Genomic DNA, 25205 nt, shown 5'->3' on the forward strand with positions numbered 1-25205 from the left:
CTCACAACATCTGTAAGGTGGGCTAGGGTGGGCACCAATGCTACTCCACCACAGGCAGACACACACTATGGTTCACGCACGCCATTCCACGGAAAACAGAGCTCCAAGACATGGCTTATTTATGGCTGTCTCACATTCTACTCCTCAGACATAAAAATTCAAAAAAAAAAACCCAGATAATTTCAGTTATAAGTGAATGAGAATAATGTAACATAAAAGTTATTTTACAAGTAGCACTTGGTTACAATTTTCAGTGTAACCGTTAATATGGCAAAAGTTTTACAGACTATTTAAGAAGGGCTTGTTAAAGCTGAGTCATTGGATTAAGCGTCTTCTTAACAACTCATACGCTGGGCTCCAGTTATTCTAGAAAGCTCTTCTGCTGAAGTGCACGTATTTCACCATGTCGCCCCATGAACTTGTAGCACAGTCTTTCTTCTGGTGGTTCACGTCAACAGACACTAACACGAGCCTCTCTGTGACTTGTTAACTAAATTACCCTCCAATTCCGGCACACTTATCCTGCCAGTCGTAGCAGAACTGTTAAAAGAGAACTAAGCTCTTCTAGCCTTTAAAATAATTAGTGAAAATCCCACATTATCAATGCAATAAAAAGGACAGTTCTCACCTGCTTCACAAGCCTTCTCTTCCACTCTTTCCAAAGTTTCACATTCCATACCCGTTACTTTCCTAATGTCATATTAATTTTAAATTCCTTCTTTCCTTCTGTTGAGTTCCTCTTTAGCTGTTCCAGGAAAATCACTAATCTACCTCAAAGTTTTACTAAACTTCTGTGTCCTATCATTTAAAATACAATAGAAATTTTTATATTTTTTCACATTTTATTGTACAATACAAACTTGATTAAAATGCACTAAGAAACAACATTTTGTGTTTAAATCAACACTAACTTAAAATGTTTGGTAGGAAATAGCATAATTTATTTTAATATATTCCAACTTAGTGTGAAGGTGAGCAGTTTATTTCTGAAGGTTTAGATATTTTAATTATAGTTTATTATTAAAACAAATTTTTTGGTCTCTCTTTCTCTCTCTTCATTTTTGATTTTTATATTCCTCTTTAGTTCACAGTGTCATAGAAGTGAAAAATAAGACTGATAGAAACCACTCTAAAACATATGGCTTTATATACATAAAAACGTCAATAATGTTGCCACAACCCCTAATACAATGTGATCCTTACTTATTTACTACCATCCAGAATAAATTTCTGTACATATTAAATTGTTCAAGTATATCTAGAGCAGTGCTTGTAAAACTGAGGCCCCAGTGCGAAATTAATGGGATCCTCTTTGAAGATCACTTCTAATTTCAACATAATTAAGGTAGAGTTCTAACAACTTTTTGATATTATAATTTATGATACATTCTCAAATATTCTAAAATGCTCAAATGAGCCAAACATATAATTTAATATACATCTAGTTTAACACCCTTTTGTACAGCACCAGAGGTTAAAAATGGATCTGACTAACCAAATACTCTCTCTCTTTTGTTAGTTACAGTGTGTAATCCTTTATTTCTACAACCTTAAACCCAAATTGAAAATGAAGACAACTCAGGTCAAACTCTCTCACCTTGAATAAACAAACACTTCATCCACTGCACACTTAAATTTCTAACTGTTCTCCTAATAGCGTATGTCTCTGAGTAACAACTATAAGATTAACTAAGCCAAAAACCAACTTCTTATCTTTGAGGACTAGATAAGTCGGACAGGATTCTCTAGGTTTGCTTTAAAGCTTTCGAGAAACCTGGTAGCCAGTTCATCATCTACTGCCCGGCTGTCACTGGACATGGTGACCTTTATGAGCTGGTGCTGCTGCAGGCTGGCGTTCCCCTCTTCGTCTCGAGTGAGCCTCAGCACAGGCCGGAATCTCCCAACAGACAAGATGCAGGCTTGAGGAGGGTTGATCACTGAAGTAAATTCATCGATGCCAAACATCCCCAAGTTGGAAATACTAGAGGAAAACAAAAAGCTCTGAAGGTGGCCCATCCTTTATCAAAGTGCCCTTTCCCTGAATCACGCATTTTTACTTTACTAAAACACTACGTTACAGAACCTTATACCAAGTTACTCAAAAACTAAAGACAAACAGAACCATTTATAATAGTACCAAAAAATAAATATTGACACACATACAAACATTATGTCTAATATAAAGATTTATTCAGCATTGAACTGGAAGTCCTAGGCAGTGGAATATGGCAAGAAAAAGAAATACAAGGTATAAGGACTGGAAAAAAAAAAAAAAAACTGTCATTCACAGATGAACTGATTGTATACATAGAAATTCTAAGACTACAGATAAAACTAGTAAGATTAGTAAGTGAATTTAGCTAAGTCATTACATAAAACGTCAATATAAAAATTCATCTTGTATCTATATACAAGTTGTAATTAAAGAATGAAATTTAAAAGAATACCATTTACAACAGTATAAAAAAAAATCAAGGAATAACTGTAATGAAACATATGTAAGACCTCTATCCAAATACTACAAAATAACAAAGAGATCAAAGAACTGAATAAACAATGGTTTATACCATGTTCATTGACTAGACGACTCAATGCTGTAAAGATGTCAATTCTCCTCAACCTGATCAAAAGTTTCAATGCAATCCCAATCAAAATCCCAGCAAGGTTTGTATGTGTGTGTGGGTGTGTATGAAAAAATGACAAGTTGATTCTAAAATGTATTTGGAAAGACAATCTTGAAGGTGAACAAAACTGGAAGACTTTCATGACCAGAGATCAAGTTACAGCCTGGTGGTACTGAGCAAGGAAGGGACAGACAAGCAGGCCAATCGCAAAGAAGAGAGGACACAGAAACAGACCAAACAGACACATGGTCACCTTCTCAATGCTGTGGAGAAGGAATAATCTTTTCAGTAAGTGATGCTGGGTCAACTTAATATCCACATGGGCAAAAAAATGAGAATCCTGACCTCTATCTTTACACCATACACAAAATCCAATTTCAGATGGATTGTGATCTACATGTGAAAGGTTATAAAGCTTCTAGAAGATAACACAGAAGAATCACTTCATGATTCTGGGACAGGCAATAATTCCTAACATAAAAGAAACATTACCAACTATAAAGAAAAATACTGATAAATAGAACTTCATTAAAATGCAGAACTTTTGTTCATTAAAAAAACACCATCAAGAAGGCTCCAAAGGCAAGGTAAAGAGTGGGAAATGGTATTCAAAATAATGTATATCCTACAAAGGTCTGTGTATCTGGAAATAAGAACTCCTGCAAATCATTTTCAAAAATGGACATGAGATTTCAACAGGTACTTTTATCTGATTAGTTACTAGATACCCAATGGCGGAGAGATAAATGAAAACAATATTCAACATCATTAATTTGCATTCTTCTGACCATAGGGTACCACTACAAACACCCCAAATCATTAAAATGTAAAAGTTAACCTTACTAAGTGTTGGCAAAAATATGGAGCAATGAAAATTCCCACACACTGCTGATTGAAGTATAAATTTATATAACCATTTTGGGAAATTTTTGCCAGTATCTATTAAAGCTTTCAACCCAGCAATTCTATTTTCAGGTCTATACAAGAAAAACTATGTGCACAGATTCACCATAAAACACAAGAATGTCCATAGCACCATTACTTGTAATAGCACCAAGCTGTAAACAACACAAATGCCCAACAACAGTAAAAGGGATGCTCGTATATTTATACAGCATACCATGGAACACTATGCTCTGCAATAATAACAAGTAGATGACCCTTCACATAGCAACAGTTAATGTCACAGACATCGGTGCTGAGTGAAGCAAGTCAGACACTACAGCATAGGTATGTACATAAAGATCAAAGCTAGCAGAACAAATCTACAGTGACCATTTTCAGAACAGTGGTTACCTTCGAGGGGGATGATTAGGAAGGGGAGAGGGAGTATACCTTGCCTTGGTTGGTTAGTTTTCTTCACTTTGTAAAACATTCAAGCTACACTCAGTGTACTTTATTGTATGTAAGTGACAAACAAAAACAAAGCTGATAATAACTGAAGGGCCTAAGTATTAACCTTTTTCCCTGAAGTATCTTAAAACGAAAGAACACAAGTAGAAAAAAAACAGTTGAGATTTATAAATCTATTGCATTTATAATTTTTAAAAAAAATTTAAGTTTCAGGGGCTGGCCCGGTAGCGCAAGTGGTTAGGTGTGCGCGCTCCGCTGTGGTGGCCCATGGTTCGCCAGTTCAGATCTCGGTATGCACTGATGCACCGCTTGGCAAGCTATGCTGTGGCGGTGTCCCATATAAAGTAGAGGAAGATGGGGATGGATGTTAGCCCAGGGCCAGTCTTCCTCAGCCAAAAAAAAAAAAAACAAAAAAAAAAAAAAGAGGAGGATTGGCAGATGTTACCTCAGGGCCGATCTTCCCCACAAAAAAAAAAAGGTTTCAGACCCTAAACATCTTTCTATGAACATGTGAATGGGTTAAAACGAGCTAACCCTACTAACTTTGACATGAAAGCCTAACTAGTCTGAAGAATATTTTCTGTTGTCTAAATAAAGTATGTGATATTTAACTTAAATTAAAAAAAGTTTCAGAAAATAAATGAAACAGGTTGACATAAGCCTTATATCTGTTCGATGCTACTGATAAGTAAGAGTTTAAATTTTACCTAAAAGATCCTCCTTGGTATTCTTCAGGTAACAACTTTCCATCTCTTGCTTTCTTTGATAGAGCCTGAGACAAATACAAACAGAGCATGACAACCAACACTACAGTCCACAGTTGATTTTGTCACCTGAAATGGGTGCATGCTCATCTCTGATACGCCCTGATTTGATTTTATGAGATGTTACACGTCAAAATAATTTTTTCTAATACAATTAAAAAATGAACAAGGTAGATCACAGATAATACAAGAATCTAAAGCTGTAAATCAAAACTAAAAAAAAATCACTTCCCTTTAAAAATTCTTCAAATGTTGTAATTACTCTATGCACCATCACTATGCAGAATGTTTCAGTGTTTTCTTATACATATAAAGCAATTTTCTATTTTCCCTATAAAATTTTTTCTTGTAAGACACAGTATTAGGTGAGGCCATTCCTGTCAATCTGGCAGCTTTTAAATAAATTATCCAATAACAACAATTCACAACCAACATATCAATTTTCATTTTTCAGTGTTTGCTTCTTTTTTACCCATAACATATATGTCAGTTATAAAAAAACAGAATTTTATATATCCCTTCTCAATATTATAAGCATCTTTTGTGTTGTTAGTCTTTATAAATGATTTTTAAATGTCTGCTTAACATTCTAAAAACTGCATCTTCAACAATTTAGTCATTCCCCCAGTGTTATAATTTGGTTCATTGGTTTCTTTTGAATTATTTCATATAAATTCTCAGAAATGGAATATAGCTCTAGAAAATGGACATTTTTTTGGTTCTTGATCCTATAGCTGAAGCATTTCCTGAATGAGCTAGTCCAATTTACACCGCCACAAGGAATATAAGAATGTAGCAATTTCATATCATGACTGACAATAGTGATTTCTAAAAACTTAGAGGGAAAGACAGATGACACTCTGAGAGTAACATTAAGAAAAGAAGTTAAATTTCCCCCACCTGCACTTGCAACCAGCCACACTTATGTTCATTTTTATGTTCGATGCTTCCAAAGCAAAGGAACAGAGGTTGAGTTATTACATAAAAAATTAATAATGAAGTACTTTATGCAGGGAATAGTAGAGAAAAATGAAGCTATATCATTTGGGTAGATGAAATAAATCTGGTGCTTACTTAATTTTCTGTATTATATAGCTAGCATAGGTAAAATCACCACTGGTAACTATTTCGTTTTAAACCACAGATAATTAAACTGTTGAAAAATGAAACAATCTTTAAACATCTAAAAATGATCTCAACATATCATTGTGACTTACTGCCAACAGAAACAATTAAATATTTATATTAGCTGGATATAGTTACTTATAAAACTGTTTGGATCCAATATGAAACACAAAGAGAAATTTAGACTTGTATAGTCCCTGGAATATGAGAAGTAGAGAGAACAATCTACAAATGTGTTTTCCTGCCTTAAGCAATGTAACTGCTCACATGATTTGAACAGGCACATATCACATGAACTTCAAAAGGCATTTCTTTAAAGGCAGATGATCTCAACATATCCTGATGAGTTACCAGGCTAAAACGAATAAAAAACATATTCATTTAAAAAACTAGGTTGCAAGCACACATAATACACTTAAAAGAAAATCTCTGTAGACCCTAAACACATCAGCAGGATATTCCTGTCAATGAACTCTGAGAGCCTGGAATAAGAATAGATTCTGAGGAGGATCATGGATTCTGAAACTTTCAAATTCTCACTGGGATTTCCTGGCAACGTGAACTTAAAATCAAAGCACATGTTCCCTGAACCATCCAGCTGACAGGATATAATACAAGACGACTAGCAAACATTTCTCAACTATGTCATGTGCCTTACTAATTCATTCAAAAAATTTACCGGGTACTAATGAGGTAAACTTTGCCTCTGCCTTTTAAGACTGTCACGATTAATGAAGAATTAGGAATAGCATGGGATCTAAGGCTCGTTACTATATTACCTTCTTAGGGAACACAAACTTGAACTTGGCTGAGGCATGCCTTTAGCCCCAAACTTGAACTTGGCTGAGGCATGCCTTTAGCCCTGCACGTTGACATCCTTGGGATTACTGAGGGTCAACAAGTAAATATTTAGTGCAGGTGTTATTAACCTGGGGTCCACGGATGATTTCCAGGGACCCACAAACTCCTTGAAAAAATAATTTCAATAAAAACAGTTTTTATTGCAAATTAAAAAAAGAAATTCACTGAGCAACTACCATCTTCCAAGCACTCTTCTAGAACTGGATATATGGCAATGAACAAGACAGTCAACATCAGACAGCAGGGGGCATAGAAGGGTCAACAATCAAAGGTAATTTCAAAGGCTTTACTGCATGAAAACAATAAAACAGGGTAATGTCAGGAAGCTACTTTAGTTATGGAAGCCACAGAAGGTCTAAGAAAGTGGCATTGGAACTGAGAAATACCTGGGTTTAAATAAATCCTCACCTCCACTGCTTTCTAGATACATCACCTTGGGCAAATTTCTTAAAGATGCTAAAAATCAGTTTCCTCAATTTCAGAATGGGGAAGTTAAGGTTCCAACTATAATATTGGGCTAATAGGATGAAATGAAGTGCTTAGCCTGGTGTCTGATATATCACAAGAACAAGCGAGAGTGGAGTGCTGATCACAGAGAGCAGGGTGGGAGAGAAGCAGGGACAATGAGGAGCAGAGAAGCAGCCAGAGCACAGCAAACCTGAAGAGTGGGTGGGAAGTACAGGAAACGCTCAGCACCGCCAGAGGCCCTGGACACTCCAGAGGGTTGGGACTGCCCTTCCCACCCCTGGGAGGCTGCAGACACTGCTTCCTTACCACGCCAAATTAGGCTCTTTCAGGATGCAAGGCCCGATAACATGGCTACTTTAAGAACGACGCATTACAGTAGTAAAATTGGTAAATTGGTCAGAATCAAAGAAACCTCCCTATAATGGTTAACTTTAGGAATTTAATATATATAAAGATAAGGAAATTCTAACTCTGTAGTTAAGTTCAATATCATCTGAACGTCACAAAACACTAAAATATATGTATTCTCACGGCTGCTGAAAAGGCTTGATGAATAAAAGGCACGTGCTATCCTAGCAAGCCAACCTCTCTGACTTTGACTTCCCAACTGGCCACGTTAACAACACCTCTCAAGAAAAACAGTTACATTTTTATCTGTAAAAATACACTCTGCAAATCTTTTCAAAAAGGAATGAAACAAGACTTAAAAGTGTCAATCCCACGAAGGTCACCTTTAATTACAACTAACTCTAAAATTTCAAGGGTAGGCTTTTTATTTTTCTTTTATTTTTTTGTGAGGAGACCAGCCCTGTGCTAACATCTGCCAATTCTCCTCTTTTTGCTGAGGAAGACTGGCCCTGGGCTAACATCCGTGCTCACCTTCCTCCACTTTACATGGGATGCCGCCACAGCATGGCTTGACAAGCGATGCATCAGTGCGTACCCGAGATCTGAACCTCGGACCCCGGACCGCCACAGCAGAGCGTGTGCACATAACTGCTTGCGCCACCGGGCCGGCCCCTAGAGTATGCTTTTTAAACTAAATTACCTTGCATTCACTTATTTATTTTAGGCAAGTAGGTCTATGCATTTATCTACCGCCAGCTCCCCCAAGAAGTCTTTTTTTTTTTTAAAAGATTTTATTTATTCAGTTTTTCCCCCCAAAGCCCCAGTAGATAGTTGTATGTCATAGGTTCACATCCTTCTAGTTGCTGTATGTGGGACTCGGCCTCACGTTGGACGGAGAAGTGGTGCCTCGGGGCGCGCCCAGGATCCGAACCCGGGCCGCCAGCATCAGAGCGCGCGCACTTAACCGCTAAGCCACGGAGCCGGCCCCTCCCCCAAGAAGTCTTATCTTCTACTTTTATCCTCATAACTGTTCCACCACTATACATAAAACAGGTCCTTGGTAAAAGAAAAGAGAAAAGAACCCTCATCTAAATGAATCTGAAATTTTCAATGCTAACACTTCAAGACCTGCCAAAAAATACACTTGAAAATTACTGAGGCTGTCAAAGCTGACCTACTGCCTATGTTCCTGCCTACTCAATGTGATGCTTTTGGTGAAATCAGATTCTTCCATATTGGAAGAGCTACAAAAACTGTTTTTAAAGAAACCCAGGAAAAATAAAGTACCTTTGCTTCTGGAATGCTAAGTGCTTTTAGGGAGGAATGGAAGAAACTTTCTTTTAAGAATAAAATGCTGTTAACAGTGAGGTCTATCTATTACCACTTTCACAGAAATACAGTTTCAACTTTAAAATCTATCTGAAATATTTTTAGAGGTGAATTCTAGACTTTGGGCAATAAAGCATTTGTCTATAACTTGAATGCAGCTGGCCCCAATTTACTTGTATATTATACCTGAATTTTCAAATGTTAAATGTTCTTAAAATGGGTTGTACCTGGATAAAAACTTAAATCACACAATTGACACATCACTTGGAAATACCAAAAAAAAAAATATATGTATGTATGTATGGCTGTCTGTCTCTACCACAGTGTGACCAGGCCATGTGCAGACTTCATCAGAAAGGCAATCCTAACATCCTGACAGCACAGACTTCCCCTAAAACACACCTTTACTGAGTCAGCGATTTCCCGTATACCCTTAGCAGCAGCATCTTTTATGACTGGTGTCATTAAGCCTCTATCTGTTGCCACAGCCACTGAAATGTCAATAAAGGGCAGTTGCTTCGGGCCCTCTCCATCCCAGCTTACATTAACATCTGGCATTTGCTAGGAAACAAAAACAGAAAAAATATGTTACTAAAAAGTAGCTTGAGACCAAGGTGGTTACAGAAAAATAACACTATTATGCACTTTTGAAAGTGAATATAGCCAGACAGAAGGAAATAAAGACAAATTCAGTTTGAAAAAATGGTTTGGATCTCTGTGTTAAATATTTTTTATGTTTGAGAAGAATAAACACACCATCTTTTTTGAAGCAAGCTTGAGGAAATTCTGATGATATACACATTTTGATCTCTTTATATCATGGTTAAAAAAAGGGCTCCCTTTGTTAAATCTGATTGCAAGAAGGCATTTAACGTTTGCTGTACTTCTTGCCTCATATGATGACTGACATGACCTTGAGGAGAAGAGGGCAGGGGCGGGAGTGGGGCAGTGACAGTCACCCACATCATTCCTGTGACATGAAGGAAGCCTGATTTTCCAGTGCAGCCCTAGGAGATATTAGCAGGCCCTTAATAAAAGACTTCCCTATTTAAGAGATTCCCCAGACTTCATAAACATATGATATACAGTATATATAAGCACGTATATATTTAATATATATACCACAGCACTGAGGATGAAAAAAACAGATGAGATGACTAATTGCCTAGAAATAGTGTGTATTGATAATGTTGCCAAACATCACAGGAGAAAATGATGCTGAAAAATAGAAATCAAAAACTAATTTCTGGGTCGGCCCCGTGGCTTGGCGGTTGGGTGCGCACGCTCTGCTGCTGGCAGCCCGGGTTTGAATCCCAGGCGCGCACTGATGCACCGCTTCTCAGGCCATGCTGAGGCTGCATCCCACATACAGCAACTAGAAGGATGTGCAGCTATGACATACAACTATCTACTGGGGCTTTGAGGGAAAAAATAAATAAATAAAATTAAAAAACAAAACAAAACAAAACAAAACTAATTTCTCTTCTCAAAAACTCTTTCTATAGAACAAGATCCAAGCCTCCCAGCACATCATTTAAGCATGGCAATCCTTGATTTGATTCCACCCTACCTATAATTTTACTTCTGACCATGCCCCTAAGATGAACTTTCCACTTTACAGATTTCTCACTGTCAGGCTATGCCCATTTCCCTTTCATCCCTTTTCATTGGCTTTTCTCACTCTCCATCTTTCAAGGCTCAGCTTGTTCATTCACCAATGCCACTATGTCAAAATAATAAAGTCTCAACTCTTCAGAAGATTTTTTTTTTTTTTTTGTGAGGAAGATCAGCCCTGAGCTAACATCCATGCTAATCCTCCTCTTTCTGTTGAGGAAGACCGGCTCTGAGCTAACATCTATTGCCAATCCTCCTCCTTTTTTTTTTTTTCCCCAAAGCCCCAGTAGATAGTTGTATGTCATAGTTGCACATCCTTCTAGTTGCTGTATATGGGATGCGGCCTCAGCATGGCCGGAGAAGCGGTGCATTGGTGTGTGCCCAGGATCCGAACCCAGGCCGCGAGTAGCGGAGCGTGCACACTTAACCGCTAAACCACGGGGCCGGCCCCCAGAAGATTTTAAATTCTTCATAGCCAACACGAAAGTAAAAGAGAAAAAAAAAAAAAAACCCTCTCACAAATGAATAGCTGGCAAATAAATTTAATTAGAAAGCTATGTAACAGGGCCAGCCCCATGGCTTAGCAGTTAAGTGCGCGCGCTCTGCTACTGGCAGCCCGGGTTCAGATCCCAGGCGTGCACTGAGGCACCACTTCTCCGGCCATGCTGAGGCCGTGTCCCACATATAGCAACTAGAAGGACGTGCAACTATGACATACAACTATCTACTGGGGCTTTGGGGGGGAAAAAAAAGGAGGAGGATTGGCAATAGATGTTAGCTCAGAGCCGGTCTTCCTCAGCAAAAAGAGGAGGATTAGCATGGATGTTAGCTCAGGGCTGATCTTCCTCACAAAAAAAAATAAAATAAAAAAAAAAATAAATAAATAAATAAAAGCTATGTAACAAAAACCTATGGGACATAGCCCAAGTTGTATTCAAAGGAAATTCATAATCTTGATCCTTTTTATTAACAGAAAATAATTATAACGAATTATACATGCAAATTTTCTAACAAAATATTTCTAACCAAAATAAACCAAAGGAAATGAAGGAATACATAAAGAAACAATCAATATAAAAAGAGTGAGAATACAAATATGCAATAATAAAAGCGGGACACCATTCAGAAACACCCCAGGCACTGAGGACATTAAAATAATTAGAAGAAACAAATTTAAATGACTCCAGGCTAATAAGCTTAGGACTCTAGATGAGAAAAACGATTTTCCAGGAATATATATGTTTCTAAAACTGATTCAAGGAAAAGCCGAGAATTAAACAGCTCAATAATCATGAGGAAAAAAGGGGAAAGTTACCAAGGCCCCTCCTCAAAATAGAACCAGGCTCAGATATTTTTACTGGTGAATTCTATACAACTTGAAGAAATAAAAATCTTTATAATATTGAAACAAGCACAGAGAAAGGAAATGGAAAGAACATCAAAATTCATTTTATTAAGCCACCGATTTTAAAAAAGGAAAAGCCTGACAAAGCTAGCACAAAATTTAAATCACAATTACTTATGGCTTCTAATATAAAATTATGAAATGAAATGTTAACAAATAGCTAACGACCCCTAAAGATTCACTTATAGAGGGCAAGAATGATTCATAATTAGAAAGTCATCAATATAATTCAAAATATTATCTGGTCAAAAGAGAAAAGCCACATGAACATTTAGATACCAAATGGTTGGAAAGGCATGCCTTTAAAACTCTCTATCATTGTAGTGTTGAGAAATAAAAATAAATTCATTATAGATGCACTTTAAATACAGCACTTCATAAGCAGGGATCATAAAGTAGCCTAGTTCTGGGAAGAAGGCATGACAGAAAATGGTGCTGAGCAGGGAGTCAGGAAGCCTGGGTTAGGTGTAAATCCAGACACCTTCACTGAAGTGGAGGCTCGTGTGTTCACCTGCCTCCCTGTTACCCCACTGGGACACTATTAGGCTTCTGAAACCTAAATTGTCCCAAACCAAACTCCAGATTCCCTGCCTCAAACCTGGTCCTCTCCTATTCTCCCAATCTTGGTACATGGAAAGTTCCATTTTTCCCACTGCGTGGGCCAAAATCCTCACCCTTCTTTCTCTCACACTCCGCATCCAGGCCATCAGCAAATCCTGTAAGCTCTACTTTTGAAAGGTAACCAAAATCTCTCCTTCACCCCGCTCCACTGCTACCATCTCCTGTCCAGCCACTGTCATCTTCTACAGCCTCCTGGGAGAGCTCACCACTTGCGCTGTTGCCTCTCCACAGGCTATATTCCACACAGGACCACGCAAGTCGCTCCTTTTCCCTCTGAAGTGTAAGTCAGATCCTGCTAGTCCTTTGCTCAAAGTCCTCCCAAGGCTTCCTTCTTACTCATAATAAAATCCCTAGTCCTTACCACGGCCACCAAAGCCTCATGTACTTTGGGCCCTCTTCAACTCCTCCCTCTTTTTTTATGGTTCATCTCATCTCCGAGCCTCTACTCTTGCTAACTCCCCTCCGGGCATGCTTGTCTGAATGATCAATCCACTCCTCACAGCCTCTGTGCTGCTGTCCCTCTGTCTGGAGCACTCTTCTACAGATATCTACTTGGCACACTCTCTCTTTCACAGGCCTTGTCTCAATTATCACCCTGCCAGAGAGGCCTTCCTTGCCTAACCTTTGAAAATAACACCCCTAGTTATCCTGTCCCCTTATTCTGCTTTCCTTTTCTCCTCAGCACTTTCACTATCTGACATATATTTGTTTGTCTCTCTCAACTAGAATATAAGCCCCATAGGAGCAGAAAATATGTAGGCTTTTCGTCAATACTATATCTCGAAGGCCTAGAATGTATTTAATATAAGATAGGAGATCAATTAGTATTTGTTGAATAAATGGTCTTTATTCTGCTATTATTAGTTGTAAGCCCTTCTGATTCTCAGTTTCTTCATCTGTAAACTGAGGGAGTAAGATTAAATGATAGAATATTTTTAGCAATAAAATTATAAAATTTTTGTGACTTAAAAATAAGGGTTCTATTTATCATTAGAAAGAACCCAAGACATGAGACTACTTTAGAAGCCAAAATTATCTGGGGTTTGCTACTTACTTTAAGGGTAACAGCTGCTGCCTTGATGATAAAATCGTTTACTGATACTTTAATGTCATCTGAAAGAAAAACAAGCATATTAAAGTGAGTCTTCATAACAAAACTTCAGTGCTGACCACTATGATTTCATACTTGCAACTTACGGACTGCACTGACAAACAGTGATAAAAAATATTACAGGTGTGTGTTTGTTTGCTTAGTCAATAACGTTCCCCTGTTTAGAAAAACTTGCATTATATCATTATATGAGGTTGAGAACCAACTCTCTTGTCTCTAAACAGACAAATGGTCTCTCTGTGGTGTGGATAACCAGGAAGTTTATCAGATGACTCATTTTTTCTCATTCTTTTCAAATGTCCTTATTCTGTGTGTGCTTTATAATATATTGATTATATTACAACAGTGGTATATGTAGTCACTTTAAAGAAACAAATATATATAAAGAAAGGAGGGTGTTCAAAAATTTCTTTTTACTAACGAGGTGTATAACAAAAAAATTTAAGACCACTGCATTAAACAAGAGCTGCTTTTTAACTTAACAACACAGGACATAGCAAATGTCAGAGATGAAGCAATACAAGCAGAGTTCCTAGTGCAATGAATAGAATGAAGGCCTCTGTCTAGTTTTATGGTCAATCCATCTCCTTCCAGTATACATAATGATTTTAAGATAAAGCTGAGGTGCCCTCCCTTCCCACAGAGCTGATCATAACTAAAGTATATGACTTATACCTTTGCTTCCCCAGTGGGTATTAAAAAGTGTTGGAAAATGTAAAGAATACTTGATTCTTTATTGTAACAAGCTCTAGAAAAAGACTTTAAGACCGAGATCTAGTCAATGGTATGCAGCAGCATACACAAATCCTGTTACTATAGTATCATGGAATTTTATGTGAACAACAGCTCATTCCAAAGGCATGCTGGAGATTTCAGAAAGAGATTAGATGAATTACCATAAACCTAAATACCGCCCGAGTGTCATGGTAACTGTCAGCTGCTTTTCTAATTCACAACTCTTCTGATTCATACTTCCAGGAACACGTACACATTTTTGTTTGTTTAAAAGCCCTTTAGGAGTAGAAATATAAATGGATTTCCAGTGCTTAGAGACTTTTAATAGTAACCACATACAAGACTTGGTGCAAAAATTCAAATACACAGACATAATATTTTATGGACTCATTATGCTTATTTCTCATGCCTCTCAGCCTCCTCCTGACTTGATCTACTCTCCATAGGTCTCCGCCCAAACCACCTACCAACTGATGATTTCCAAACCTGCCACCCAATCCACAGCCCTCACCTAAAATCTCTGTCCCCATCATACAGTATTCTTGAGTGGACCACTGTCTGCATCCTGACTGAAACGTTGTCTCTTTCTGGCGTCTATGTCACTTTACTCTCTGGTTTTCTTCCACTCTCTGCTCACTCACTCATTTTCAGTCCCTTCCTCTCATTGTTGGCATCTCCCCAGGTGAGAACTTTCAGTTCCATGGTTTTGATACCATTTATATGATGATGATTTGATGATTCCTCCAAATTCTATCTCTAATCCTGATGTATCTGGAGCTTCAGACTCATATCCAATTTCTCACATAACATTTCCACTTACATGTCTAATAGACATCATTTCAAACTTAACATGTGCAAAGGAGAGTTTTTTCAAGTTCCTCTTTTTGTAACTCTTTATTATCAAAATTTTCAAACATACAGAAAGGAGGCCACGGGTGACATTTATTAAGAAGAGAGTAGGAAATAGTTTCTAAGGAAATATCAAACATTCTCACTGGCATATTGTTATAAAACAAAGTGTGGAACATGCTTATAGAATATTATATATTATAACCTTATATAGTAAAGGGGAGTGCAGGGCCGGCCTGGTGGTGTAGTGGTTAAGTTTGCGCGCTCTGCTTTGGCGGCTGGGGTTCGCAGGTTCGGATCCCGGGCACGGACCCATGCACTGCCACCTAGCCATGCTGTGGCAGGCGTCCCACAAATAAAGTAGAGGAAGTTGGGCATGCTCAGGACCAATCCTCCTCAGCAAAAAGAGGAGAACTGGCAACAGACGTTAGCTCAGGGCTAATCTTCCTTATAAAAAAAGAAAAAAAAGAAAGAAAGAAAGAGGAGTGGAGATACATAGATCATGTGGGCTCTTCTAATCCATACCTCCACAGAAACGGTACTGCTTGCTGCCTCATGAGAACAAGGAACTAGGAAAATTATTCTATAATTTTATAGATTTATAAATTTCCATGATAACCTCTATGTCACAACTAAGCAAGCATGATTTGAGACCTATAAGGGGAGCTTCCAGAGTTAACTTTTTGAGTACTGATCACTTTCCTTAAAATAGCTTTCCATTTGCTTCCTTGAACTTTTAAAAGCTGTCAGGTTGCCTTCATCTGAAATCTTGGAAGTCTGTATCTAAACTGACTCATCAGTCCTGCTTTCACTTAGGATGTAGAAAGCCACAAGAGAAAGCTGTTTCCATCCTAATAAGTGGGAGAAAAACCAGGATAAACTGCAAAATCATAACTTTTTGGAGTTCCTTCGGGAGCTGAGGTTACACAGCAAACAGGTGAACATAATGTAAAGGGTGATGATGCTCTCTGGGGACAGGCAGACACAGGAAGTGATTAACCACAGTCAGATATGGGAAGGTCTAGAACAGAGAGTGGGACAATGTGTATGAACAAACGGGGAATATCTGTAGAGAGAGATGGAAACTATAAAAACTCTCAAATGGAAATCCAGGGGGAAAAACCATGCTATCAAAGAAAGAATTTCTTTTGTCAAGCTTCACAGACTTAATACAGCAGAGAAAGAATCAGTGAAATTGAAGTGAGGTCAACAAAAACTTTCCAAATTGAAACACAAAGAGAAATCAGGGTGAACAAAAAAATAACAGAGCATCTAAGAGCTTTGGTCAATTTAGTCTAACACTCATAATTAGAGTCCCCAGGAGAAAACACACAAAGCAGAAGATACAGGTAAAAATAATGGCTGGGAGTTCCAAAATTAATGAAGGACAACAAACCATGACTCCAAGAAGCTGAGAGTAACCCAAACAGGATAAATGCAATAGAGAAAAAAAAACACTTTAGGCACATAATAGTCAAATTGTTAATGGAGAAAATCTTGAAGGCAGCCAGAGAGGGAGGAAAACATCAGATACACACGGGAACAAAGATTAAGAATGGTTGCAGATATTTTGCAAGTCAGAAGATAATGGAATGGTATCTTTAAATGGAAGGGTATCTTTATTTAAAGTACTGAAACAAAAAACTTGTTTACTCAAAATTCTATACCCAGCAGAAATACCTTTCAAAAATGAAGGAGACACACTCATTAGGATGGCTACTATAAAAAAAACAGAAAATAACAAGTGTTTGCGAGGAGGTGGAGAAACTGGAATCCTTGCGCACTACTGATGGGAATGCAAAATGGTACAGCCACCAAGGACAACAGTACAGCAGGTCCTCAAAAAAATTAAAAATACAATTCCCATATGATCCAGCAGTAATACTTCTGGGGATATAACCAAAAGATTTGAAAGCAGGGACACAAAGAGAGATTTGTATATTCATGTTCACAGCAGCATATTCACAATAGTCAAAAGGTGGAAGCAACCCAAGTGTTCATTGACAAACAAATGGATGAACAAAATGTGGTGTATTTATAAAATGGGATACCACTTTGTCATAAAAAAGAAAATTCTGATACATGCTACAATATGGATGAACCTTGAGGACAACGTGCTAAGGGAAACACGCCAGTCACAAAAGGACAACTACTGCATGAGTCCACTCATATGAGGTTCTTAAAGTAGTCACATTCCTAGGACAGAGAGTAGAATAGTGGTTGCTAGAGGTAGGGGGAAAGAGGAATAGGGAGTTATTGTTTAAGGGGTACAGAGTTTCAGTTCTGCACAATGAAGAGTTTTGTGAATGGATGGTGGTGATAGTTGCATAACAATGTGAATGTACTTAATACACTTGAAAATGGTTAAGACGTACATTTTATCTTATGTATGTTTTACCACAACTTTACCAAATAATTAAAGAAAGGGAAAAAATAAAGGAGAAACAGATTTTCTGGACAAAAGCTGAGATAATTTATTGCCAGCCAACCTGTACTACACGAAACATTAAAGGAAGTTTTTCGGACAGAAGTATGATACCAGACAGCACTCCAGATCTATACACAAAAATGAAGAATGACAAAAACAGTAAAAATATGGACAAATATAAAAAGGCTTTTTTCCCCTCATTTTTAAAACTCTTTAAAATATAGTTGATTTGCTAAAGTAAAAAACATTATATATTCTAGGGCTTATATCCTATGTAGAAGTAAAACATGAGAACAACAGCATAAAGGACGGGAGGGAGAAGTGCAGGTATATTGTAAGGTTCTTACATTATACATGAAGTGGGGTAAGAAAAACGTGCAAGGAGACTGTGATAGGTTACAGAATTACATTGTAAACCCTAAGGGAATCACCACAGGAAAAAAAAAAGAGAGAGAAGAGACAGAATAGAAATATAATGGAATCATAAATAAAAAAGTAATCCAAAAGGAGTCAAGAAAAAAGGAAAAACAGGAAGAAGAGAGGGGACAAATAAAAACAAAGGACAAAATGGTATAAAGGACAACAAATGGTACAAAGCAAAAACTAAAGACAAAATCACTAAACGTGAGTGGTTTAAACACCTTACTTTAAAGACAGAGACCACAGGACTGGATAAAAAAACCAGACCCAACTAGATGTCACCTGCAAGAAATCAGTTTAACTATAAAGACACAGATACATTAAAAGTAAAAAGATATAATATAAAAACACTAATCAAGGGAACCTGGAGTTGCTGTAGCAACATTAGATAAAGGTTTGAGGATGAGGATTATTATACCAGGAACAGACAAGGACACTATGTGACAGGTCTATTCATCAAGAACACACAAAAATCTTAAATGTGTATGCCTAATAACAGACCTTCAAAATATACAGAGCAAAAACTGACAGAACTAAAAGGGGAAACAAACAAATCCACCATTACAATTCGGCATTTTAACACTCCTCTTTCAAGAACTCATAGAACAAATAGATGAGAAATCTCCTATATCTAAGGATATAGAAGACATGAACAATACTATCAACAAACTCCACTTGACATTTATACAATACTTCTCAAAACAAAAGTAGGAAAAAAAACCCCCACAAAAGTAGAACATGCATTTTTTTCAAGTACACATGCAACATTCACCAAGATAGACCCCATTATGACTATAAAATAAATCTCAAGAAATTTAAGACTTAAATCATACAAAGTGTGTTCTCTAGACACAATGGAGTTAAACTAGAAATCACACAAGAAAGTTAACTGAAAAGTCCCCAAATATTTGGAAATTAAACTTATACTTCTAAATAACTCATGGATCAAAAAAGAAATCACAAGGGAAATTAGAAAACATCTTGAATTGAATGAAAAGGAAAATAAAACATATCAAAATTTGTGGAATACAGCTAAAGCACTGCTTAAAGGGAATTGAAAAGTATTATATACTTATGTTAGAAATAAATAAAGTTTATTATATTATATTGATCTCAGTTTTCACCTTAAGAAATTAGAAAAAAACCCAGCAAATTAAACCAAAGCAAATAGAAAAAAGGAAATACTAAAGGTTAGAGCAGAAATCAATGAAAACAAAATTACGGAAACAATAGAGAAAGCTAGTGAAATCAAATGCTGGTTCTTTGAAGAGATCAATAAAATTGATAAACCTCTAGCCAGCCTGATCAAGAAAGTCAGAAGACACAAACTACTAATATTGAAAATGGGGTCATCACTTCAGGTTACATGGATGTTAGAAGTGTAATAAGTTAATATTATGAACAACCTTATGCCAGCAAATCGATAACTTAGATAACATAAACAAATCTGAAAGACACAAACTACCAAAGCTCATTCAAAAAGAAACAGATAACTCATATCTATTTAAAAAATCCAACTCATAGTTAAAAATCCCCCTATAAAGAAAACCGCAGCCCTACATCGCTTCACTGCTGAATTCTACCAAACAATTAGAAATAAAACCAATTCTACCCAAACTCTTCCAGAAAATAAAGGAGGAGGAAACATTTCCCAACTCAGACTATGAGATCATATCACAAACCCAGAAAAAACATCTCAATAAAAGAAAACTACAGGTCAGTATTTCTCATATACACAAGTGTAAAGATTCTTAGCAAAATTTTAGAAAATAGAATCAAGGACTATATGAGAAAATTAATGATTAAATGAGTTTTAATCACTCATTAGTGAGAATAACTCATGTAAACAAGGTTGATTCAACATTTGGAAATCAACCAATATAATTCACCATATTAACAGAAAAAGGAAAGACTATCTCAAAAGATGCACAAAAGGCATCTGACAAAATTCAACATCCATTCAAGCTTAAAACTCTCAGCAAATCTCCTCAGCCTGAAAAGGAAATCCAGAGAAAACCTACAGTTAACATTAAAGATCGCATGCTTTTTCTCAAGACTAAGAACAAGGCAAGAATGTCTGCTTTTACCACTCATATTCATCACTGTAACAAAGGTCTTTGACAGTGCAATAAGGCAAGAAAATGAAATAAAAGTCTTGCACACCAAAAAAAAAGAAAGAAAGAAAACATCAGTTCATGCTAAAAATTCACGTCTCTCAGCAACATAGGTTTTAACTGATTTTGGGGAGGAACATTACAAATTTAATAACCTTAAAACGCATTTTGAAGAAGAAATAAAAAATTAAAACTTGTACAAAGAAGAGTGATATCTAAGATATATTTACAATCTAAAACATTCTTGAATTAGTTTTGGATTTTATATGTTCTGAGATGTTAAGGACTGCTTTGTTCAGGTATCATACCAAAAAGCATGATTTCTTCAAAACTACAGAACCAATTTATTTCCTATAGGATAAGAGAACCAATCACTTTCTCTAGCACTGAAATATGCCCAGATGATGAAACTGAAATAACAAGCTGTACAATGTACATTTTATAAATAAAGGATTTCATGATGGTTAGCATGTATATTGCATTAAGTAAACTCAGCTTTACTAACCTCTGACCAGATTTTGTCTAACTTTTAAAACAGCTCCAAGGTCACAGTCGACAGTCATATATGCATGAGGTATGGTACTTTTAGATTCAGTTAACCTCTTGGCAATCACTCTTCGAATATTGCTAGCAGGGATTTCAGTGAATGTGCCCTGCAAAGAAACAGCAATCTTCCATTAAGCCATAAACAGAAGGAGAAAAATCCAACAAACTTCATAAGTGAAATCCAGTCTCCATTACTTATAATAACTAAAGTTAATACAGGAAAAGTACTATTAAAATTTTTGATATAAGGAGGAATGTAAGAAATCTGAGTTTTAAGTTTATAGTATATGGCTAGAAAAAGTAGAAAAATTAATGTTTCAATTGTGAATGGGACATCTTATGTTACTAGGTTTAAGATGAGTTAAAAAAAAAATCTATCAATCATTAATAACTCCCCCATGCATATGCACATACACACACACAGATACCACCTGTAAGCAATTTTTGTTACAAACATCATTTCCTAACAAAACTCAAAGCAGCCAATAAATCAACAACTAAAAGCAATTCTTACTTATAAAAATGGCATACAATAGAAAAAAATAATCCAATATACTGGATAGTCTGCTAAATTATTTCTATTTTGGTTTGTCTTTTTAAAAAAATCACAGGAGTACTCTATTTCCTAGAAATTCATAATATAAAGTATGAAGGAGATGATAAAATCTTCCTGTAACTTTACTGTAGCTTTTTCCATTCTGTTCCTTGAACCTCTAACAAAAGCATGATGGACCTTAAATTACATCTAATTCCTTCCGTGTCCTTCACTCCATTCTGGTACTTGGTACTTGGTTACAATCACTTCAGGATAATAAAAAGAGGCAGAGAGTACAGCTGATTTCTTTTTTTTTTTTACAGATGCTCCCTTAGGAAATTAAACATTTTATGTTAGCAAAGCATTTGATCAAATAGAATAAGTGCTCTCTATATACCATAAGAATTGAAAGTAAGATTTATCTTCCTAATCTGAATAACTTACTTTTTAAATAAATAAGATTTGATTAGTACACATAAACTTGTTGTGTATGTAGTCTTGAATCATTAATGTACATTAAAAAAATCTGTTTCCTATGTGAAACTTATACTGTTTTCAATTCTTTTAAAATATTGGAATATATTTCTCCATTAAAAAGAGCAGCATAAGTTTATTTATTATTTTTTAAGCACCCATCTAATTTTAAAAAACCTTATTAACCTGCATTTCTTCTGATGGGACGCAAATGACATGAAAGGTACTAGGAAAGGGAGACAGAGGGGCAAAATGGAGCAATTTGAAAACAAAAAAGGGCTGTTATATTGCATGTGTCCGAGAAGGAAAGAAGGATAGCTATATAGTCTCTACAGTTCTTCATAGTGAGACTATCTATTCCCCTCAGTCAAAAAATAAAACACACCCACAAAAGGCAGCTAGTGCCAGTTACCAATTATTAGTACCACATCCAAGAAAAAAGACATGTAAAGTGTCATGATTAGAGAGCATCTACATGGTACTGAAGTTGTGGTACATCTAAATTGAACCGTAATTCTTATGTTCTATTTGGAGATTAGCACTGTAAAAACAAACTTGGTTTGTGCTAGGAAATCTGCAAAACAAAGCCTTTGGAGTACTTTGTCTTCTAAGACTTTTACCTACTTTACTAAAATAGATTGCTAAAAGTACTAGTAAAACAGACAGTAGTGGTTCTTATTTTCTCTTTCACTTAAATCTGAAAAACAGAATCTCCACAGGTGACATTACCACTACATTAGGTTGTCCTGGAGTTGACACCGGTGGGATCATGGGCCGGGGATGAGATGGCCTGGCCATGGCCTGTGTGGGCAGAGGAGCCGTGGGAGGGGTTGGAGGGGTTGGGACGGGTCTGGACTTGGTGATCTTGCCCATCTGTTTCAACTGGACCAGTTTGAGAGCATCCCTGGAGATAAGAGGGAATTAACCATGATTAGCAACAAGGAATATGAGGAACTCTTAGAAAATGGAGGTGCGATGTGGAGGGAAGACACAGAAATATATAGATGTCAAGGCTATAATGCAAAATGAATTATTTGAGCTAGACAAGTAAATCTTGTCTCTTACCTGGTCTGCTGATTCATATTATTTGTCCAATGCCTACAATATTTGTACGTTTTCCAAAATCAAACAACAATTAGAATTTTATCAAAGTATTAGGTGTAGATAGTTATTTTGCAAAAAGAAATTTCCCTGGGGTATCATTTGGTAGATGAGCAATTCATACATTACACCATACCTTCATTCTTTATAACAGTGAAATCATTGTCACATGACATTCAGAAAGTGACAAGTTTATTGTGCCTATGACTTTCATCAGGATATTTACTAAATCATTGTTTATTCTAGTGCAAATTAGATTATGGCCAGAAATCACACCATTTTTAATTTTGCTCAATATGCTATCAGCACAATCCAATGTAACAAACCTAACCCACAACATTGTTTAGCATGAAATATAACTAAACTAGTAACAAACTTGCCTTTGTAGTATTCTGTAAAGCAAAGGTATCTTTGTTTTTTAAAAGAATATAATTAGACTACTAAATATGTCAAGCCCTCAATTCACTAAGCTAAGTTACAGTGGGTATACAGTAATGTATTTTCTTAAAATAGTTTTTTTTGAAAATTTTATTATCTGACAATTCAGAAGTACCTTTTTCAAAAAAAATTTAGATTTAAAAAAACGTTTTAAATTATATATATTTTTTAATTTTAAAAAAAGGTTCTACATAATCTAAAAACAATGTCAGAATGACATACCTCTTAAAGCAAATTATATTTTTAAAATTTCTCAAACAGTTAATACTTTGGTATTTTATAAAAAGAATTGGTGAAGAGAAAAAGCTAGTATCCGTTGAGCATATTTGAGATGACAATTATCCTCTCCCAAACAAAACCTTTTACTGGATATCTTTCGGCAACATGATAGGCACAATTCTGAGATGGCCCCAACATTGCCGTTTTGGTGTACACAGCCAGTGTCATCCCTCTTGAGTATGGGTGGGTCTGTGAATATGATGGATGCCACTCTCATGATTGGGTTACATTATGTGACCAAGGTGATGGGATTTTTTAGACATAATTAAGGTTCCAAATTTGTTGACTTTGAGTTAATCAAAAGGCAAATTATCCTGCAGGGGTCAGACATATCAGATAAGCCCTCTAAATGGAACTGGGAAGTCCTGAAAGAAGAGATTTGAATGGAGAGAAATTCTCCTGCTGGCCTCGGAGGAGCAAAGAGGCATTTGTGAACTGCCTACAGAGATGACCACGTGGCAAGAACCTGAACAGGAGGCCTCAAGGAGGTGAGAGCAGCCCCTGGCTGACAGCTAGCAAGGAAAGAAGGGCCAGAGTCCTATAGCCCCAGGAACTGAATTCTGCCAACAACCACTTGAGCCTGGAGAGGACTCAAGCTTCAGATGAGACCCTAGCCCTGGCCAACAACTTGATTTCAGCCTTGTGAGACCATGAGCTGAGAACCCAGTCATGCTGGGCCCAGACTTCTGACCCACAGAACTGTTAGATAATGAGTTGGTGTCGTTTTAAGCTGCTAAGTCTGTTGTGACTTGTTATGCAGCAATAGAAAACTACCATAGGCAGGAATGCCCTAACCTGGAGCCCATCATTAGAGGGACCCCCTCCAACGTACTGGTACATTTTTCATGAAGGAAACTGTTATATAATCTTGGGTCACTAAGTACGGAAAGAAAGAATACAAGTGAGAAAATGAGCCCCTTACGTCTGTGTCGTGCTTAAGTTAACTATCTAAGTTTACACCAGCCATGTGAGGGAGGTGTTATTACTCCCAATTTACAGATGAGTAAATAGGCTCCAAGAGATTAAACTCCACGTCTAAGTCAACATTTCTCAAGCACCTACTCTGTCGCAGGTGTTGGGGACATAACGTTACACAAGACACTTCCCATTGAGGAACGTTATCCCATAGGGCAGTATGTTCAGCAGGTAAACAAATGGGTAGATGACAGCAGAGTAATGAGATGGAGACGGACGGACAAGAGGAGGGGTTATTTTAAAACAGGATGGTCAGGGAAGGCCTGAGGAGGTCACATCTGTGTGGAACAATGTGAAGGAGCAAGCCTGAAGAAGAGCTGGGAAAAGCATGTTTCCAGGCAGAGAGAACAGCAAGTGCAAAGGCAGTGAAAACAGGGCTCCCCTAAGAACAGAAGGCCGGCCAGTGTGGCAGGAGTGCAGGGAACAAAGCGAGAGGGCCAGAAGACAAAGCTGGAGAGGGGGTAGTAAGAGCTGCCAGGCCAGGATCACGGCCGCTATGGCCAACACCTGTGCACTTCTGGCCACTTTTCTACTACCTATGTACTTAGTACGCAAATTAAATATAAACTAAGGCCAAGTCAGACTAATTTTTTCTCACTAGAACAGACTAGAATAAGGATATCTCAGATTTTTTTTTTAAAGATTTTATTTATTTATTTTTCCCCCCAAAACCCCAGAAGATAGTTGT

General features: G+C 36.9%; 1 protein-coding gene across 3 annotated transcripts in view; it reads right to left on the reverse strand.

Moving 5' to 3' along the window:
* Positions 1-1125: 1125 nt before the first annotated feature.
* PDHX (pyruvate dehydrogenase complex component X) overlaps positions 1126-25205 on the reverse strand; it is a 71547-nt gene continuing 47467 nt past the window's right edge. For 2 of the 3 annotated variants that reach the window (XM_004436860.3, XM_087423144.1), the window contains exons 6-11: positions 22454-22628; positions 20675-20822; positions 13567-13625; positions 9275-9433; positions 4685-4749; positions 1126-1981 (exon numbers count right to left, since the gene is read on the reverse strand). In XM_004436860.3, the coding sequence (XP_004436917.2) occupies positions 1723-1981; positions 4685-4749; positions 9275-9433; positions 13567-13625; positions 20675-20822; positions 22454-22628 (865 nt within the window). In that variant the 3' untranslated portion in view covers positions 1126-1722. The remainder of the gene's footprint in view (positions 1982-4684; positions 4750-9274; positions 9434-13566; positions 13626-20674; positions 20823-22453; positions 22629-25205) is intronic. The other variant, XM_087423143.1, reaches the window with a different exon arrangement.

This window comes from Ceratotherium simum, chromosome 34, assembly GCF_057802395.1.
Source record: "Ceratotherium simum simum isolate JZ-2026a chromosome 34, ASM5780239v1, whole genome shotgun sequence".
In the NCBI taxonomy this organism is placed as follows: Eukaryota; Metazoa; Chordata; class Mammalia; order Perissodactyla; family Rhinocerotidae; genus Ceratotherium; species Ceratotherium simum.